Consider the following 21521-nt stretch of genomic DNA (forward strand, 5'->3'; position numbering starts at 1 on the left):
GGAGGAACATCTAGATTACGCAGGTTAAAGCTGTAGGCTTGAGCCAGAGATGAGGGAGAAATTCTTCCTTTAAAAAGCTTAAAAATCAAGAAGTTAGTAGTAAAATCCATACATTCTACTGCATTCACATAAGCTGTGATTCAAGAAAGCTCTTAGGCACATATTTAAGATTTAGTATCTCCAATTTTGCTCTGAAAAGGGTTCTACATAAACAAGTGCTTTCTGAAATGAGACCTCCGTAACTGTACATAGTAAAAGGAATTGTCTTTGCTGCCAACTCTGCTTGACAGTCATCACCTGACGGTACATTTTATTGCTGAAATATGTTAGATAAGTAGCAGGACAAACATTTAATATCTACTCAAAAGCACAAGAGCTAGTGATCTTTGTGGCTGAATTAGGCCCACATTGCTGTTTACAAGATGTATTTTAATGAGCATTTTAGAGACACGACAAATATCAAGCCAACAGTTATAGCGATCCTGTCCCCTGAACAAGTGCTTCAAAGGCAGCACATGTGAAGACCCTTCTGTGCCCTGGCAGCCACCTTCACCAGGTGTGCAGAGACCACCCCAGCTCAGCTTCTCCCTACGCTCCGTTACCAAATGCAGTGTCTGTGTGGCGGTATGGGTCTGCTGTGCCATGCAACAGATCCTGCTCACCAAGCCACGCCACTTAAAGAATCACTGTAGAAAGCCTCTTGCAATAATGCTCTTTTATCCCATTCACTCTAATAATTAAACTATTTTCCACATGAATTCAGAGATATTTACTGGCTCTAAATATTTTCCAATTTTGAAGTTTCTTGAAGTCATAGCCAGCCATTCCCTATGCCATCATGAAATTAAGACCAGTCTGTAAGTTCAGAAAAGCAACATTATTAATGTATCTGTGGTCTTGTGTATCCAGACAAAATACAACATTAGAAATACGTTAATAGCCATAATGTTAAAATACTTTAACAAAGTTTGTTGTATTAACAATACATAAGCTGATTCCTAGTTAACGCTAAGGACATGCTCTATGGTGAAAACTTTCACACGAATTGTTTTTCAAAGAAAAATGCAGATTCTATCACATTAATGTAGTTCAAGAATCTGTGTTAATTTCTCACACTATCTGCTTAGAAAGAAATTAAGCAAAAAATTTTCAACCTTTTCAAAACAAAAATAATTCCATTTTTCTAGTAAAATGTTAATGAAAATATTATTTCTGACCTCAATCCAAAGGAAAGAAAACATTTTGTTGCTGAGGTTTACAGAATATTTCATTTTCCACCCCCAGCTCCCAGACTGAATGTATTTTCTGAGTTCCTTGTAAACCAGAAATAACCCCACTATTTGCCCAGTTCTGCTTGATGTCGAATTGTATTTGACATAACAGGTAAAAGAGGAGAATAACACATTTTCTAATACAAAACATTTTCCCAGTCTACATATAGAATAAGCATCCATGCTACATGGATTAGGCATTTACCTCTACGAATCAGACTAGATGTGGAGAGAGACAAATGCTAGTATATGGTACTGCAACTCCTTTCCCAACAAACACAATATCCACATGCTAAAACATGCTTAAACAGAGTAAACATCTACTAATCATACTACATATCATACTACAAATTATAGTGAACTAAATAAAAGTGATCAGGGTCATACCTGAACACCAGGACCTTTCGCTAAAAGCAGAAGTTGATTTAAGCAAAACAAACTAATGGATGTGAAGTCAAAAGGCTTAATAACACTTGAAGTTCTACTGGACATCTGGGCAGGCCAGAGGTGGGGTAGATAAGCTGGGGAGGCAAGAATTTTCTGGAAAAGCTCCTTTCAGTAATAATTATCTTCACAGACATCTTTCGCACATGGATCCCATGTATCCTTATTCCCACTTTCCAAAGAGAGAACTGAAGCACAACGTATCATCATATAGAGGTGACAGAACACACCTTGGACCATAACTCTTACTTTCTTTTTCCATATCAGTGACGGAGAATCTGCCTTCCCTAAGAAGAACATCTGCCAATGTTGATTATAGATTTACAAATAGTAACTGTGTATTTACTGAGTTAGGATGTGAATTGTCAGAGAATGCGAAAGTCTTTCCATGAAGAGATCATCATTTATGCAGCCGGAGAGCACAAACAGGTTTGGGAATTTCAGAAGGAGCATGTGCAAATACTGATCCAAATGAGCTAAAATGAGCTTGTGGCACAGAGTGAGAGATGATAAATTCTAATGGAGAACAAATGGGAGAATGCTGTTAGACCTGTGAGAGCCATCCAGCCTACCTGAAATAGGCTTAAAACAAAAATCAAAAAAGATGAAAAGAGAATGACTCTGGATTAACTCTAAATCATAGCCATTCAAATAGCTAAAAAAAAAAAAAAAAAAAAAAAAAAAAAAAAAGGATCACTTTGTGAGACTGGCCACCATCAAGTGTTTGACAATAGGGTAAAATTACACAGTATGAAATCTCACTAAATTACATGGTATGAAAATGCTCACACCATGTATATATCACTGGGGGAAAAAGGGGGTTATCCTTCCTGGTCCTTTCAGTACAGTTCATGGGTATTTATACCAGAAGCTGTTCTGACATGGCAGTTGTTATTTGTGTTGCAAGGATATAAAAGCTCCTAAAGCTGAGCTTCCAGCTCCTGCAGAGTAGGAGCCCAGAGACCTTCTAAATCCCCAATAATCCATCTTCAGTAACTGCACCATTTAGGATAATCTTAGGAGTCTGCTTGTTATCTCCACTTTCTTCAGGGGTACACTCTGGAGGTTCTAGATCATCATATCTTCTCCGATAGACCACCCTTGAGATTAGGGTTATCAGAAACATCTCCATGATGAGAAGCTGTTGGGTCATATCTGCCAAAAAGAGGGGGAAAAAGCAAAAACAAAACAAAACAAAAACACAGGAACATGAGGCTCAGGCAAGGAATGACTAGCCTATTCATTCCTGTCTGTGCGAAAGGAACAAACTTTACTACTCTACTTCCATAATGGAGCATATCTCACACTCAGCAATAATACCAGATACAGAATTAACGTACTGTCCATCTATAAGCATGCAATAAGATACGCATCCAAAAGCTATGAGATTTAACAATAATTATACTTGTTGATTTCTTGTCCTCTGATTTCTGATTCTAACTCTTCTCACTATCAAATTTTCCTCTGCAACTATGACAGCAAGAAAAGTTCTGTTATTGTTCTTAAATAAAAACTGAGATTCTCAAAAGGCTACATCATCCCATGAAATTAATATTTCAGGAAAATGCCAGATACTGCACTTAGCAAAACTGAACTGACACCTTTGTAAGTAAATGAAGAACATCCTTGTCAAGAAGGACTTACATGCTCCTCTTGCTGAAGAGGAGAGTGGTGGAACACAGGGAATAATTCTTTGCATACCCAGGATGTTGATAATAGCTGCTTGCAGGTGGCTCAGAATGAGGATAAACTGCACCAGGAAGAGAAAACAGATGCTTTAGCTACCAGCAGGATTGGTTCACACACCAATTCTGCTTTCATAGTAGATTCTGTTTCACCTCATTCTTCCTTTCTTGCCCTCCTCACCTCCCATCCACCAGCAGCTGCCTGCCATTCTGAAGAACACATCCTTTGGTCAGGATGATATTGCTGTACATATGATTATGAAACTAAACCTCTCTGTTCTAAAAGTGATTCATCTCAGAACTTAATTCTGGAAGTGCAATATATATACGGCTCCCTGCTGGGATTTTAACCAATGTTGAATTCTGAATATTAGATAAAAAGGTTTAAATCACTTCTCATTAATCTAACTATGAGCTCATACTCTCCCTTAGCAGGAACAAGCATTCAAGGAATGCTTCTTTTATTGGCTCATCTTTTTGCCACCGCAGAGAGATGTGGAGCTCCCCAAATTACACTGGAAGTGGCTTCCTTGCCAAAAGGAATGGAGGATGAAGGACTCTGAAACTTGGGTTCAACAGTAATCACTTATGTATCATATTACCCACTACTCAGTGAGCTAGGCCTTCTTTGCCTTGGCGGTGTCAAGAGCGTCTCTTTAGCTGCTGGTGTTATTGCCTGGGTGTAAAACCTCACGTGAATGGAGTTTGCCATCTTAAATTTGGATTCACACTAATGTAGTTTTGCAGGTGTGATGACTGCTTACCACCCTGTCTATTGCATTTATAAGCTTTTAATAATTTTCTTAACACTTTGATGTACAGTCTTTTATATGTCCTCTACAAGTAGGATGCGTATCCAGGGATTTTACCTTACTCTTTTTCTTTCTTCAGGGTTATTCAGCCTAACTTATCTGGTTCTGTTCATCATTGTTTGATGATTCCCAGACAGTATTTTCATTATTACCTAAATCTGAACTACAGAATGGTAATGGCCAAGAAAAATACTTCCAAAAGAGAACATCGTGGCCTGCTAAAACAGTTCAAACAAAAGCCACCCACAAAATGCTCCACATCCTCTCCTAGTTTTTAAGTACACACCAGCATTTTAACATTGTGTTTCAGGATACTGTATGTCCAAAGCTTCCTTCAAGCCTTGCAGAAGGTGGTGTTTTGATTTCCACGGCCTAAAGATGAGTGGATTTTAAACAGCTGAAATCTCCAGCACTTCTGAGAGACTAGATATAACTCAAATCAGGCTAAACTGAAAAGTAGCCAAGAAAAATGCTTCCAATAGATGCATGACAGCTTTAATTAGGTAAAAATATGCATTTGCACAGTGTGTTTTATGGAAAAAAATACCATAACCTTCAAACAAAGGACCAACAATCAGAGAAATAGTGTTATATCAACATTAATAGAAATGATTACCAAAAATGTTAAATTGCTCACCTGATAAAGAGCAAACTTAGGGATGATTTTCTTACAGTTAAGGATAGCCCTAACTTGTCGAAACATGATTCCAATTGGCCACAGAGCAATAATGGTAAGGATACCAATGAAGCAGTTAATCCATATTGCAGCTCCTTCAAGAGATAACTGAGAAGCAAATCAAACATATTTATAAAACTTGACAATGCAAATTTTACTATTTTGAGATAGACGTTATAAACTGGAGGATGCAGACATTAAAATGCTTGTTTCTGTCTCCACAAAAGCTGAAGCTACCAGAGGCTGATCAGATCAGATTTGCACTGTAAACTGCACAGTACTAACTGGAGTGGTACCACAGCACTCCCACTCTCTGGGCAAATCTGTTCAGTCCTGGGAAGGCAGCAAGCGACATGACCCCTCAGCCTGACCCAACAGCACCTGAGAATGCTCAGCAGCTTGTGAAAGCATTTGCAATGTGGTATCTCAAAGGGGTCATTTATTTTGGTACCATGAAACAACACAAAAAATACTGCTTTTAATTCAAGTTACCCATGAGATGCCTAATTATTAGCAGTTACAGACTTTCTTCAGCTTTGGTGATCATGGCACAACATTCCCCTCTGGATTGACTCTTCAATGGTAAAAAGATGGAAGTGCATGAACCACACCACAACAAAGGTTTGAAATGTCTGTTTTTAAGACACTGTTGCTGAAAAGACTGACATCAAGGGAAATGTTATAGCTTACTCAGCTGTAGCAAGGATCCTAAATACTGGCTCAAAGCATTTATTGCAACCCAATGAAAGCCTACTTCTTCATCATCTTGCAGCTTACACAGAAAAATGGAAGCACAGTAATAGCTTTTCTACATTTTCTACCTTGCAAGAATAAAAACCTCCTCAATTTGCAGAAAAATATTGAATTAGGTTTCCTGTTTATGCATACTATGTTTCTTCTGCATCTCACAAAACAGGGCACGTACATCTTACAGGCCATCCTGCAGTCCTGATCCCCAGACCCTATAGACTGGGCCATGTGTTGGAGTGTAACCTGACGTCCAAACCACTTGGATACTCAGTTTTTTTTCTGAGAAAAAGAAGCCAAAAAATCAAGGGTCTGAGGGAATGGAGAAATGATGTACTTTAGGGTCTCTTCTTAACAGAACAAAGCCAGGACATACGTGGAAATGTGGGGGGACCAGATCCCACAGTTTATCTGTTTGCCAAGATACTAACATCAACCTCCAAATTACGGATTTCGTGGGCTACTGCTCATTATAATATTTACTTACATCATAAGGACTGTAATTGCCATTGGTCCAAAGCACTATTGACAGAAACATGAACACAGGTCGAAAGAAAGCAAACTGAAAGGTGCCCAACTTCAGCCAAAGGAGGGTTCGCCTGACAAATTACAAAAAAAAAAAAAAAAAAAAAAAAAAAAAAAAGAATCACACAGGCCAATTTGTAACCTTAATAACATTGTTTGGATACCATCAAACAGCAAAATTTATCCACTCCTACAGTACATGGCTAATATCTGAGGAGGAACAGCTTCAAGATTCAAAAATCTTTCCAAGGATTACCCAGATGCTTGTTTAGCAGAGCCTCTACAACTTATTCTTCAACAATTACCTACTAACCACAGCTGGGCAAAATGTGATGTCTTTCTCTGCTCCAGAGCTAGTAAAGGATCCTGTAGCAGCATAATGGGTCTCTGAATAATAGTGCCATTCGCTCTGTCATGTCGCCTTACTATTCCACTTTTCGGATGAAACTGAGCAATTCAGCATTCATGGCTGAATGGCAAACTACTACAGAACTTCAATCTCTGTCATGAGCAGTGTTTCCATCTGACTCTGCCTTCTCATTCAGCCAATTCTTAGTCTTCTGGTAAATCAAGAAAAGGAATTACACAGACTTAAGTGAAAGGACTGTTATTTTTTTCAGCGCATGCATTTGGTTTTGCTTTTCTGTACTCTAACAGGAGAAAGGAGTTACCTTTCCCTTGGTAAGGTGCACATGGCCAGCCGGACAGCTCAGGATTTCCTTTCTCCTACCTGTCAGCATAATCTTTATCCAGAACACAGCCTGTATACAATAACCTGGCCATCCAGTATTGAGTATCATCAGAAAAGGGGCAGATGCACATGCAAACAATGGACATGAAAGCTGACTGTCTTCAACTCACCTTTAGTCTTCACAGGAAAAGCTTTGGCTGCTACAGCTGGCTCATGTCTTAGTCTATTACTGTGTATTTCCCACACATTTATATTACTGTCTTCACCGCAGCTTCCTGATCCCTTGAGAGTCGCATCACAGATGCCTTAGCAGACAACAGGCTGCCATTTAATATATGTTACAGCATACAGCCATGAAGCAGGAATTACTTGAATTGCTCAATTAAGATAGCTAATAACTATGGGACTATGAACAGGACAAACACTTCTGGAATGGCCTGCAACTGGCCAGCCATTTAGCACATGCCTTTTCAAAGGTTCATTATTCCAAAGGGACTTTAAAGAATAACAAGACAAACAGTGCTGTCACTGCAACACCAGGTGTTTTGTTCCTTGTTGGCACAGGTGTACCATTCTTTACCCTCAGATTTCTCCTGCCACATCTCTCCATTGTATGGCTTGTTACCCTGCCTCATCTGTCCACCATACCTTGTTACCTTCCCCAGACTGCTTGATAGTATACCATATTTTTAAAGAATGAGTTCCTCCCCTGGAGTAGTTCCCTGCTTCCCTAGAAGATATCCGTGGAAGGAATCCAAGACTGATCTTCCTCTGGTATACCTTCCCAATTTTAAAAAAAACATTGTTATCTGTAATGGGAAAAGGCTGAAAATCAGAAGCAGAGGCAGCAGTAAGTTTCCCAGTACTACAAACTCAAGAGAAGAAGCCCTAAGCTCTTCTGCAGAGCAAAAAAAAATTTTTTTTTTAATGAACAACTACAAACTAATATCACCAGCCCTCTCATATTCCAGGATAAGCTCTCACTGGACTGACAGTGAGGTATGCTGCATTCTCTTTGCTGCTTTCACTTAACTAGACCATAAAGTCCTGGAGGTGCCTCTGGCATTAATGTCCAGGCCCTTGTAGAAACTTCTCTGTATCTTGCACATTCAATCCTTGAGCTTTTTGTTCTTAATGTGAGAAACACTCCTATATTCTGTGCCAGTAGAAAAATCCTGGGAAATCTCTGAGAATTTCAAGCTGCAAATATGTGGGGAAACATGTAAATAATAGCATGATACCAGCTGGAGAAGAGGCCCTACCAGGCAATGCTAGAAGGAGCCAAGGTTTATGGTACAGTATATTGGCTCCTATCTGTAGGTGCAGCTCCTCATCCTTACCAGTCTTCTCCAAAGTACCTTATTAATTTAGTAAAGAAAATATTTGGTTTTGTCTCATAGATAATGCCATTTCATGGTGATCACACCTTTCCAGGAATTACATCTTTTTTGTTCTAAAAATTGTTTTAATTTGAAGTACTTTCAAAGCTAAAATCAGAAAGAAGCATTTCAATTTTATCAAAGTAAGAGAAATTTTCCTTCAAGTCAACCTCAATTTGAAAATTCTGTTTGTGGAAAGTATCCAATTGTTCCCTTCTGGTATGAAAAGAAACTGAAATCTCAGTTGTTATTGTTTCTAGATTGGAAATTCCCTCTCCCACACACTACTGCTTAGTACACAAATAGTTTCTTGGAAAAGAATGGGACTAATTGGGAGGATAACACATTGTTCAACATGACTACAAGTGGGAACACTGCCCTGGGATAAAAATGAGTTATCTCATGCTATTTTCAAGCAAAATTCTGCATTAATAAAAATGAAATAAATTAGCCATGTTGTACAGCCCTAAAGTGATGGTACTGTTTAAAAGAGACAGCTTGAGACTGATGGAAGAGATCTCAATTACAAGAGCCAAGAGAGTGTTTTTCAGGAAGTAGGGAGGCCCTTTGCTGTAAATGTGGCCTTGCCAATTTGGCTGAATTCCAGCAGCAGTTTTCCAGCTGGGAAATCTTAAAGGGCAACTCACCTAGTGATGCGCACACCAGGGAGGCAAAGGCAGCAGCAACAGCAGGGGCCTGTACTGATCTTGAAGCAACCATTTTCAAACCGCCTGAGGAACAACTTTTGACCGCCGCACTCGTTAATCATCATCAGCAGGAACTTGTGGATAACTATGGCAAAAAATCTAGGAGAGGAAGAAAATGCCAGCTCGAACTTTTCCTGCATGTCTTTCATATGCCTGCACACACCAGTACCTTCTGCTGTTGAGAGTTTTAAAGCTTGCATTTTGCAATCAGCAGAAATTCTAGTACCAGTTGTAAAAGATCATCAGCTTCCCATCACCTTGCAGGATCAGAACTGCCATAACTCCATCGAAAGAGGAATAAACTGAGACACAAAGGAGTTGTGGAATTGCCCAAAGCCACACTGGTGCTTGGTGGCAGTCAGTACTTAAGCACAGAAATTTCTGGCCCAAGTCATTAACGCTATCTTCTTCTATCAGTTAGCTAGTCCTAACCAGTCCAATTTTTTCTGAACAAGTCTACTTAAAAAAAAAAAATACACGACTACATTCATATATATATTTAGCTAACATCATATGTGCTGTCCCAGTCAGGGTGTGGTTCCTCTGCAGCCAAAGCGGATCCAAGTACTGACTGCTACAACTCCACCTCTCCCTCCTTCACCAATTGCATTCTCAGTCCCTTCCAGGAACTACAGATTGTGCAGCCACCCTTTCCTCCCTGCCCTAAACTGATTTAGGGAACTGATCCACTAAAATCCAACAAATAGAAATCCACAAAATAGAAAAGGTCCTCTTCAATTGCACTGGCTCCTTGAACAAGCCTACTGTGCAGCTGGAGAAGTGTGAGTGGCAGTGCAAGGAAGGGGACAGGAATCTGCATCTGTAGCAATGGAGGAAAGGAGATATTAAGATATGCTTAAAGTATTATAGGACTGGATCCTTGGAAGTCTCTGGCAATCTGCAATTTGCCGCACCAAACTGCTATGTGTTAACAATGCTCCTGGTACTGTGTTTTCCCTCCTTTTTACTCTGCTGTCTTTGTAAATGCAGTGTATTATGGGCTAAGGCTAGCCACAAGAGCTTGTGATACTGTCCTGCAGTGGGTTCCAAAATCATCCCAGCGCTCCTGAAGCGCACGCTGCCACACAGCATCCCCCCGCTGGGCTTTGCCTATAAGGGCTACACCATCAACTCCAGAAACCACATTTTTTCAGTTATTTCCTGTTCGTGTCAGAGCTGTCATGATTGTACCTAAGTGCTTTTATCAAGACAACTGCAGAACATTTTTACACTGATATACTTATTGGAGGCTCATTTGCCACCATTAGAAATAGATCTCTTCAGCTCATCATTAATAAAAGCACAGTAAAGAAGTCACAGATCACAATCTCATTCTACATGACATTCACAAGGAGCAAATAAAGAGCACTACTTTAAAGCTGCAGTCAATCAAAGGGATCGATCACACTTAAGTCACAGTTCTTTCATTCTAGCAGTCCCACACTAGGGGGCTGCAGCTCTGGGAACTACTTCAGCATTTTCCACCTCCCATAAAAGAGCTGCCAAGAGATTTCAACTCAAACTAAAAATTAGTAAATCGATAAATTTACAAAATGACTGTGTTTACCAAGAGTAGAAATGTTTAAAGGGAAGAAAATCGGGGTTCAGTGCAATTTCTAGAAACAAGTAGAATACTCACACTGCTGCTGTGAAATCTGTAAACATTGTTGAGCGAGGAATCCACATCCCAATGCATGAGGTAGTAGCAATCACCTATACAGAAAGGGAGGAGTGTTGTAACAAGGGCAGAGGTAAAGCAGGTTCATGAAATAAATATAGATTTTCCAGGGAAATGGCACTTTCAATTTTATCTCTTTTCCACGACACTTACCGGAGCTGCGGCGTTTATCCAAATTAAAATTGATCTTTTGGAGGAGGGGATTTTTCTATAGATATAGCCCACTTCCTCCATAAACACCAGATTGGCAATCAGTGTCATCAGAGTCAACATTGCAAAGAGAAATACACCTGCCAAGTCAAGGTCTGCAAAATGAAAAAGGAAAACAAAACAGTGAGTTTCAATTCATAAGCATTCCATACATTTAATCTACAGACAGCATCTTGAAGGAATAATTTAGTCCTATTCCTGCAAAGACTTGCACTCATCCTTAGCTACAGATGTGGATCCTTGACTCAATGGTATGATTCAAGTACTTAAATTTAAGTTAATAAACAAATCTTTTAGGATCCATAGACAGCATGCATGAAGAATAAGCGTCCATGTTTGTATGGCATTATGCAGAAGTTCCCATCAGGAAGGTGGGAGTTCTAGGACAAATGTTCTTAGATGAGTGTAAATAAACAATAGAAGCTGTTCTGGGAACTTTATCAGGCGTAAGAAAATTGTATTTAGTCAGTATTAGTTCTTTGCCTCCTTTATATATTCAAACACGTTTGTACATGTCTTCCTTGAGTATGCAAACTTTTTAGAGTCTCGGTGGAAGTTTACGGGGTACAGGAGCAATGAAAGTATGAGGTCCTGGTGTACTTATCCTGGGATAAAACTTGCCATCAACAGATTTTTTTTTTATGCCTTTTCCCTTAGCACTAGGTATTGATAAGAATATTCACCCACAACTGACAGCTGAGGTGGATTTTCTGCGAAGAAAGGTGCTTCCAGAGACAGAAGCAAGCACTGCAATGAAGTCAAATTTAATTTAGGAAGTGTACATGGTCATCACCTGCACTGACCCAGGCCCACCGTGACAGGAGCATATCTAAGACATGCCTAGCAGTGCCTGCACAGGTGAGCAAGGGTCTTCCCAGCCTTCTAATCAAAGGTGCTTGGGGAAAAAAAAAGCTTTGATGCTTCTAGACTTTGTTGCAGTCCAGATCTCACTGGACAGACCTTAAATCTCAGCAGCGTTGCTGAGAGCAGACCATTTAGTGCTCCCTGCGACGCTTACCAGGAAGCCCTGCTGCCCTCTTCTAGGTGCCTCCCCTCCACCCCGGTGCTCACTGTTTTCTAAGCATCTTTGCAACTCCGGACTGAGTAACCATGCTGTGCTGCCCCACTTCCCCACAGCGAGGGCCGGCAGAGCCAGCGCCATGGCAACCCGTCTCGCCGGGACCTTGGTCCCCAGGCAGGCCTCCAGCGAGCAGAGCCAAGGCGGCTGCGTTTGGCTGCCTTCCCGTGCCCCGGTCCCCGCGCAGAGCGAAGGGTCCCGGCATGCTGGCCGCCGGTCGTTCGGCCTGCCCGCGAAGCGCGGGCGCGTTCACCGCGCTTCTGAACGGGAGCACCGCGTGCTTGGGACGGGCAGCTGCGCCGCCTGCCCGCGGGCATCTCTGGAGGGGGCCCAATAAGCCTGGGACAAGGGCGGGAGAGGAGGACACCGCGCCCCGGCACGAGCCGCGCTCCCCCGAGGAGACCGCGGCGGCACGGACGCGGCGCCAGCCCAGCGTTAACGCCCGGCTGCGGCCGCCCCTCGGCGAGGCAGGTGCGGTGGGGCACCGCTTCCCTCCGCCCCGCGCAGCCCCACCGCACGCGCTGCCCGGGCCCTCCGCGGCGGCGGGACCCTCCCCCCGGGCTTTCCCCGGCTGCGGGGGGGTAGGGGGGGAAGGGCGCGGCGGGCCAACTGCCTCCAGTGGCGGTTGAGCGCGGCGCGCGCCGCCGGCAGCCGTTAACGGCTCCCCGCGGGGGATGCGCGGGGGGAGGGGGGGAAGGGCAGCGGCGAGCCCGTCCTGCCCGCCGCGGTTCTTCCCCCCCCCCCCCCCCCCCGCCGCGGCCGTGTGCGCGGCGGCACTTACTCCGCAGGAGCTCCAGCGAGTAGGGCGGCTCGGTGGCGCCGCAGGACGGGTGGAGGGTCCCGTTCGCCGCGCCCTCCATGGCCGGCCCCCGCCGCCGTGCCCTGACAGCGCCGACGGGAAGCGGGCACGGGCACGGGGAGGCGGCGGCGGAGCCGGTCGGTGCCGGCCGGCGGGCGGCTCGGCAGCTGCGGGGCCGCGGGGCGCGCACACGGGCGGCTCGGCGCTGGCCGAGGGGCGTTTAATCATTAGCCCGGGGAGCCTGGGCCGGGCCGGCGGCGCGCACAGCCCGGCCCCCGCGCTGCCGCCCAGCGGCCCCGGGCATCCGCGGCACCGCGCCGCCTGCCTGATGCTGAGTCCCGGGGCTGGAGCCGCTCCCATCGGGCCCCTGCCGACAGCGTCTCGCTCCCGGCTTCGTGTGAGAGGAGGCTGCAGAGCTTTTGAAAGAGGTTTTTGCTCAACTTTCATCGAGTGGCTGCTTGCAAAGCCACTGGATCGCTCTACACCCCATCTTCACAAGCCTAGATACAGCCACAGGGAAAAAAGAAAGAAAAAAAAAAAGATGAATAAACAGCCTGTCTGGACATGTGTGGGGTCAGGTCTCATCCAGGGCCATGGCCTGAGAGCCGAAGAGGAAGGGGAAATCAGCCGAGGAGCAGGCTGGATTCCCCTGCACTGTGTCCAGCTTCACCCCAGCCTTGTCAGAGCAGCCCTCAGTGCTGCACTCTCTGCAGGAGCATGTGGAGGTGGTCAGCTGCTTGGTCAGTTCAAACAGACTTTCCATTAGTCTTCACTACTGACTTTTCAAAATTTTGGCTGCAACAAGGTGAAAAGCAGCACCCTCCTATGAGCAGAGGACAGGAATACATGAAGGGTTTCTCCACTTCCCCACACGTTTCATTTGCTGATAGGATGCCTATGAGATCTTCTCTGGGGCCTGTGCTGTGCAACGTATTTAGGCTGTTTCCTGGAAAAGGAAATGACGAATAATGAAGTGATGGAGTTTGGTGACATCTTGGCACCAACTACCAAGTTGTTCTGGATAGTCAGACCAAACCTGGCAGCAAGAAGAAGCGGGATTGTTGTAGCACTGGATAACAAAACAGCAGGTGAAATTCAGTATCATTAAATGTAAAGAAGTGTACAGGGGGAGGAGGACACCCCTAACTACTTACAGAGTGATTAACTGTTGCCGCTCAGGAGAAAGATCTTGGAGCCACCACAGAGACCAAAAAGGTCTTAGAGTCTTTAGAAATGACAGCTCAATAATCAGCATGGCAAAAACATGCAAAGTTTCAGTAAGGGACTGAACACACAGAACACCTTAAATATGTATGGAGATCAAGGCGGTATTCCAGGGTTTTGAAGAAAATGGAGGGAATGTGGGATTTTCATAGGCACCACAGCCTTTTTGCAGGAAAACTTTGTCATCTTGGAGTTTTCACAGCATTCCCAGAGGTTTCAGAGGAAGGACACCAGGTTGGACACCAAAAGACTGCTAGCAAGAACATGGGGATCATAGAATCTTAGATTTGGTAAGGTTGGAAGGGACCTCTGGAGATCATCTAGTCCAACCTCCCCGCTCAGCAGGGTCACCTAGAGCATGTTACACAGGGTTGCATCCAGGCGGGCCTTGAATATCTCCAGAGGAGGAGACTCCACAACCTCTCTGGGCAACCTGTTCCAGTGCTCTGTCACTCTTACAGCAAAGAAATTCCTCATATTCATGTGCAGAAGATCTCAGCTGCTCAGTGGTTAAACAGGCGCTCCTTTAAAAAGAGGCAGATTTCTTCCAGTGTGGCAGGATTTGGGACTAAGACAGAAGAGGCTGCTGATAGCCTGTTCTGTTACCATCAGGAGGGTTGTACATGGGTTTGTAAACCAAAGCTATTTGTTTTGATTCCCCCCTACCATTGCTCTCACCATTTTCACTACACTAAAACATAAAGAAGAGAGCTTTATAGTTTCATTGAGAGGCTTGTAGCACTGACTGACTGTTAGCATGTGGTGTCTAGGCAGACTTCACAGGCCTCCTAAAGCATCCAACATCAAGAATATCTTCTGCCCCCCAGTTACACAAAAGACACAGGCAAAATTCTTGTAACATAATTTCAGCTCGTTTTCTATTTGGAAGTCTCTTTACTCATCCCAAAGATGAGTTATTAGCTTGAATGAGGTGCCAGCTGAAGATTAAGTTGCTAGCTGCGGGGGAAATAACCGTTAATAATTTCCCCAGGAAACTACAGGCCAGTCAGCCTCACCTCCATCCCTGATAAGGTGATGGAACAGCTCATTCTGGATGTCATATCCAAGCATATGGAGGAAAAGAAGGTGATCAGGAGTAGCCAGCATGGATTCACCAAGGGGAAATCTTGCTTAACCAATCTGATAACCTTCTATCATGTAATCTGTCTGGACAAGATCTTGTGCAATGTGCTCTAGGTGACCCTGCTTGAGCAGGGGGGTTGAACTAGATGATCTCCAGAGGTCCATTCTAACCTCAACCATTCTGTGAGTCTGTGATACTTTCCCCTCAATTTTACATGATTTATTTTTATCAAAGTATTTGAAGATGATCACGTATTCTGAAATGTGACTGAAAGCTCAAGTCAGGATTTGCTGAGATGGAAGGATGGCTTAAGGCCTTTGAGGGTTTTTCCTCAGCAGAGAAGCAACAGGATTCCTATCTACTGCTATTTTGGTTGCTAGCTTCTTGCACTTGCTGAAAGCTGGAAATAAAAATTGCTGTCCTGTGAGTCCCTTTTTTGAATGATATGGGTTTATCATCGCTTTTACTGCAGAAATTCATGCAGTAAGTATAGGAGTGACAGAACTGATGGCTATTTTATCACATTTAAAAGAAAGCCAGAGTCTGCTTTGATGTAATGGTTCCTAGAATAATCTACATAGTAATGATTCTGGATTTTACTGTGATATTTTAGTCATTCAGCAATACTAGGAACAAATATTGCAGAATACACTGAACATAGCATTAGAGTTCCTGTCTCATGAACTTGTACAAGCTTATCTGGCTGAAGTTCAAACATTAAGGATTAGTTTCCAACTGCTGTTGTGGAGATCCGTGCTACTTTCTCTTCTGCTAGAGTTCCTTCTGTAGAATAGAGTCTAAAAACAAAATAGCGCAAATCTACTGCAATATCTCCTTGTTAGAAATATCATTTTGTCATCTTCGGGTCACACATTAGATCCACTTCCTTAATAAGTAGCCTTAAATATGGAGCATGGCATCATCTTTTGCTCACATTCTGGGCTCATACTTCCTGAATTCTGGGACCAGGAAGGGTTGGTCTGACAGTTCTTAAACTTCCTTGCAGATCAGCGTAGCCAAAAGGAAATGATAAACAGATCACACTGAAGAACATACTATGACCCATCAGCTGCCACAGTCTGAGGTCTGCTGCTCTGTGCACACTTCCTTAGCACAGGTTCTTCTGCAGTGCCCTCTGCGCACTAACCTGTAAGCCAAATGCCTGGCCCCCTAGACCTATGACAAGCCCTTCCAATTCCCATGTTCTTAAGTGCATCTTCCTCCCAGTTTCACTATTCCAGTTTTGAGTTTAACCCTTTAGTTTAATGCATGATATTTGACACAAAAAACAACTTCAGCAGTAGAAAAGTATTTATGCATCAAACACATGTCAGATAAGACAGGTCGAGAGATATACACAGTTACTCAGAATAAAAAATGCCTGTGCCTTTGTTCACTGGGGGGGCTTTAGAGCACTTTGTGGTTCAGCCTCCTTCCAAATGCTGTGCTGTTCAGATCTTTTTTCTTCTCAAGGAACACACCATTGTTATCTGCAGTATGCTCTTCTTTTAAAGGTCGACACAATCATCTTTATCTCTTTTCCCCTCTTAGGATGACTTTCACTAACCTGCCTCACTGGAATAGCTGCATTCTCTCAGCGCCGTTCAACACGGTGCCGGTTGTGATCGTTCCCCTCCAGGTGTGCAGTCAGTGGGGAGATAATGCCGCGAGGGTGCCTCCCCGAAGGAGGCATGCTGGCTCTCGGAAGGGGACACAGCCCCTTTGTCACATACAAGCCAAGCCTATACACAGAAGTCCTGGTGCCAATCCTGGCCCACAAACCAAACAGCAAGAGATGCTGCAGGCTATCACAAAGCAACCGCTAAGCTCCATAGTACAGGAAATACAGAGCAGGCTAAAACATATTAGCTGTAGGGAAATCTGGCAGACTATCACTGTCTGTGTCCCACTGCAGATGGGAAACAGTCAAAATTGTTTCACAGAGGAAAAATTACGCTGAATTCAAACTAACAAGGAAAGTTTATATAGAAAAATAAATCAACATTTTTCAGTATTGTAGGACTGTATATTAGCTTTTTCACAAATTTGAATGCCAAGCCAGCCAAGGAAAGTTGGCTAAAATTATCCAGGTTCCACAAACATGCACAGGTTTAATAATGCAATTAAACCCTGCTTCTCAGCTGTATCATACTATGCAGTTGAACTTAGGTGTAGCTTGGCCTTTTTCCATTATAAAGCTGTTGACTTTTCACTTACTGCCGATAATAAGTTGCTATTTTCAGAAAAGATGATTCATTAATGTAAAATAAGAAGCACATATATCACTGATAAATTCATAATGGAATTTGCTTGTTATTTGTATCCTGATAGCAATGGTAAAAATAAAGAAATACAATGACTACAATGAAATAAATTAGTGTAACAAAGATGAATTGTAATTTTCATGTCTATTCAGATGGGCAAATTTCTACATAAAATAAAGAATATTGGGTTTGCTGGAAGCTTTATATTTGTGCTTTTAAGAGGAAAATTTAGATAACGACTCTTGGTCTATTTCAATACAGAAGTAATAAAAGAGAAAAGACAGAAGCTTTCATCAAATCTGAAGATGAATGCAAGTCTGATTTTATTTCACTTCCAAAAATAGCAAATCAGTTTCTGGCAGTCAATATAGGGGAGGAATATGAAGAAGTAGAATCAAACTAAATACCGATTTCTGCACTGCTTTGTTACACTTTCAGCTAGATATGAGTAATTATCTGCTTTGTCCTACCTTTCCAAAGTAACTCAGGAGTGACTGGATGCAGGAGTGGAACAACACTAAGGAAATTCACAGTACTTCATAGCAGAACAAAGTGCTGAAAGAACCTTATAAAATTAGGTCCCCAAATTGGCGTTAAGAGGAGTAGCCAACAATCAGCAACCTGAGGTGGAATAGAGGCAGGTAGCGCATTTTCTCTGCCATTGCTTTGGTAAAGTACATATATTTGATTGCAGAGCTTTTCAGCAATGGGCGAAGCTTTTCCCCAAAGGAGCAGTGATGAGCAGTAAGACAAATATGTCTTAAGGACCACGTAAGTGCCACTTTGTGAGCATCTCATATGTGTCCAAGGGCACTGATGGGCAAAGACTAACCTCACAGGTCTTCAGCATCAAAATGAGTATGTTAGGATTAAGATGTTCTTTCCTAGGAGTAAATTTCTACAGATTTTTCCATCCCAGCCTTGATTTATAATCCACGACTTCTAGATGAGGGCTGACAGGAATTTTGAGATTTTTTTATTTCAAAAAGCTAGTTCATCTGAACTGAAGCTTCTGATAAGAGGGCATCTTTTAACAGATTTCTTAACCTGAAACTATTTTTTAACTTTGCTTTGTGTGGAAACATTTCAATTTGACATTTCCTACATGAACAATTCTGCATCTGCTGTTCAAAAACAAATTTTGACATCTGAAACATTGTGAAACTGATTAAAATAAAAACATAAGAATGATGGAAATAAAAATGCAATGTTTCAAGATGAGGCAACTTCATACTAAAACTGATTTATTTATTTTTTGTTTATAAATGTTTCTGCTTTTCGTCTTAATTCAGGACAGCAGACCTTAACTAAAATTAAAGAACTCTTTATGGGATAGGTTATCTAGAGTCAACACAGCTATCTTGTTTCCTGGAGAGGAGAGTAAGGGGCTCTTCAGAGATTACTAATGTTATTCTGACAGGAAGATGTCATCTCAGGCACACTGCAGTTAAAGACTAGCCTGCTTTTTCCACAACAGTCAGGTGCTGGGCAAGATAGGTCATGCGTTTCTTCCCACACGTTGTAACATGATGGAAATGCTTTGTGCTCCTTCTGTATTGCTATTATGGGGAAGAAAAAAGAAACACCCCAAACTATGCATCCACAACAGTGAAAGTATAAAACCATGAGAACAAAACAGAACACCCTCCAAAGCTAGAGGCATGTTGTTTTCCGTAGCAACCAGAGCACACATTAGCAAGCAAGGAGAAAAGAAAATACCTGTGTGCATGCGAGACATTGTCAGTATGGGGCTTAGTCACTGGAGCAGTGAGACCGGGCACAGGCAAAAGCCTCAACTATGTATGTACAAAATCAGTGCTACATCCTGAAACAGTAGTTACTACCTTTATATAAACACAGCCTGTGAAACTATGAAATTCTGGGGTTCCAGTTTGCAAGTACCTTACAAGTAGAGACTTGGGAACTTAAATTGTTTGTCTATTTTGTTCGTTTTGTCTTCCTCCAATATGAACCTTAATCTTGGCTTTCAAAGTAATACTGGAGATGAGCTCCTGAAGTTTTTTCCTGTGAGAAATTAATAGAAATTAGATTTTTAAAGTGACAATCAGAAAAAAAAATTGTTCGTACACAAGCTGGGCCAACAGGGATAGTGGAGGGGCCTGGGGGCTTGGGTCTGGTTTCCAGACCAAAGCTGGAAGTTACACTTTAGTCAAATACCAAAACTGAATAGGAATAACTGAATGGTCTGTGATGATATGAAATGATATACAGGTCACAGAAAAATAAGTAAAACCTATGAAAGTGTTAGCAAGTGGGGAGTGGGAGGCTGCTGGGGCACAGCTCCCCTTCTCTGTGCAAATGGGGTCTGCAGCTCCAACTCGTGTGTTGGACGAGCACACTCTTCAAAGGAAACTGTCAAGCTGAGACAAGTCTTCTTTGGAGGCTGGGGTGAGTCCATGCCCACCAGGACTTTATAAACTTTGCTAAAATCTTTGTGGTTCTACAAAGAAGAAAAAATAAATAGCCATTTGATTATAAAAGACTTTGTAACTCTGTTAGGCAACCTGGAAGCTTTTAGACTATTTGACAATATATTGCAACGCGTGAAGGGCTCTACCTTACAGAGCTGGCGTGCTTGGGTGTGCTGGTTTCACTGCCTGTCCCCAGGCTCGCAGAGACGGGCAGTGGCAGCCCGGTGGAGAGGGATGTGTAGCAGAGAGCTGCAAGGTCCTTCACAGGAGGCTGGTTGTTTTTTCTGCTTTCCATTGTGTCACAACTAAATGGTCATATCTTGTTAGTATTGACTTGATAATGAATAACCCATACTGTTCTGCTTTTTTATGATACTGTTCTCTGTCTTTCACATTGTATGGGCTTGTATTATCCCCACCACCACACACACACAGAAGTCTACAAAAAATGTCAGTTGAGATCTGCTCAAGGAAAAAAACATTAGAGCTTCCATTGCCTTTAAAAGCAAAGGGTTAGACAGTTAGTGTATATCCATGCTGGTAGGAACTAAGTTTAAATGTTTTGTTTCCACTTTATCTGCAAATACCGGGACAGAAATACTGGTCTTGTGAATACAACAGAGATACCTCACAGTATCTGTGGTGTCTTTTTGGTTTTGTCTTCCATCTTACTGCACAAGTCACGTAACTAGTTTTGTTTTTCTGTCTATGCAATGGCAGTAACTGTACTCGCCTAAGAGTGGAGCAGAGCGGAGGAAACTTTCCTGTGCTCTGGAAATATTTGCGATGATTTTCAAAAGGACAAGAAGCATTGAAGTGTTTCTTGATCACCGTAAAGGTAGATAAGTGAATTCTTTCATCACTCTTCATATCCATAAGCTTATAATCTTTCAAGAGTTTTTTAAAAAGTAGTCACTGAACTCAAATACATTTAGGTTTGCTGGGCAGAGCTGTTGTAATTTATTCCCAAGTATAGGGTTCAAGACTTTATTTACAAAGAGAGACACTGCATAATTATGTTATATAATGTTTATATTAGCCAAAGGATGGATTCAGATCAGCTTACTTCTTGCACTTAGTGAATCACAAATGACTATATCTTATACTTTATCAGCTGTCAGGGGATACAACTAGAAACCTGTGATTGTCCAAAGGGCAAAATGAAGTCTGAATTAATAATATAGAAATTCATCACCAAATAATTGAAAGACTAGGTTCCTACCAGCTATAAGAGGAAAATAAATAGTAACACTGCAGCGAGCATATATTTATATTTAGAAGTTTCATTTTCTATGTGCTTCTGTCCTCTCAAATCTATAAATGGAATTTAATAGCCATGATTTTATTTCTAGTGCTTTAAATAAATATGCCACAAAAATGCCACCTTCTAATGCAGCTCTGTCTAAGCAACACTGACATACTCCTGACAAAATTAACTTTCATTATCCGTTGGTGTAGAAGATCATACATTAAGCAAATTAGAGAAGACTTGCCAGAAATGAAAAGCAATTTGAAGTGGAATAGGTAGGATGAGTGTTGTCCTCTCCTTGAATATCTATGTGCCTACATTTTATCTGAATGCTGCTTTCTTCCACTTCTCAGACACATTTATCCAAGTTAGTTCAAAATGTTAATTTGTCGCCCTCTTTCATTCTGGGTAAATACATGCATAGGACATAGGCACACAGAATCACAGAATCGGTAAGGTTGGAAGGCACCTTTGGAGATCATCTAGTCCAACCTCCCTGCTCAAGCAGGGTCACCTAGAGCATGTTAGACAGGATCACATCCAGGAGGGTTTTGAATATCTCCCGA

At 42.3% G+C, this 21521-nt stretch overlaps 1 protein-coding gene across 1 annotated transcript; it reads right to left on the reverse strand.

The window, feature by feature from the left end:
* Positions 1–2430: 2430 nt before the first annotated feature.
* Positions 2431–12763, reverse strand: LOC134139603 (organic solute transporter subunit alpha-like). Its single transcript, XM_062574201.1, has 8 exons — positions 12685–12763; positions 10769–10920; positions 10577–10650; positions 8878–9036; positions 6123–6234; positions 4850–4996; positions 3360–3465; positions 2431–2870 (listed from the first exon to the last, which is right to left on the reverse strand). Exons 1-8 carry the CDS (start codon positions 12761–12763, stop codon positions 2683–2685), a joined length of 1017 nt encoding a protein of 338 aa, XP_062430185.1. The 3' UTR covers positions 2431–2682.
* Between the last annotated feature and the right edge of the window lie 8758 nt (positions 12764–21521).

The sequence above is a fragment of the Rhea pennata genome, chromosome 1 (assembly GCF_028389875.1).
Source record: "Rhea pennata isolate bPtePen1 chromosome 1, bPtePen1.pri, whole genome shotgun sequence".
Classification (NCBI taxonomy): Eukaryota; Metazoa; Chordata; class Aves; order Rheiformes; family Rheidae; genus Rhea; species Rhea pennata.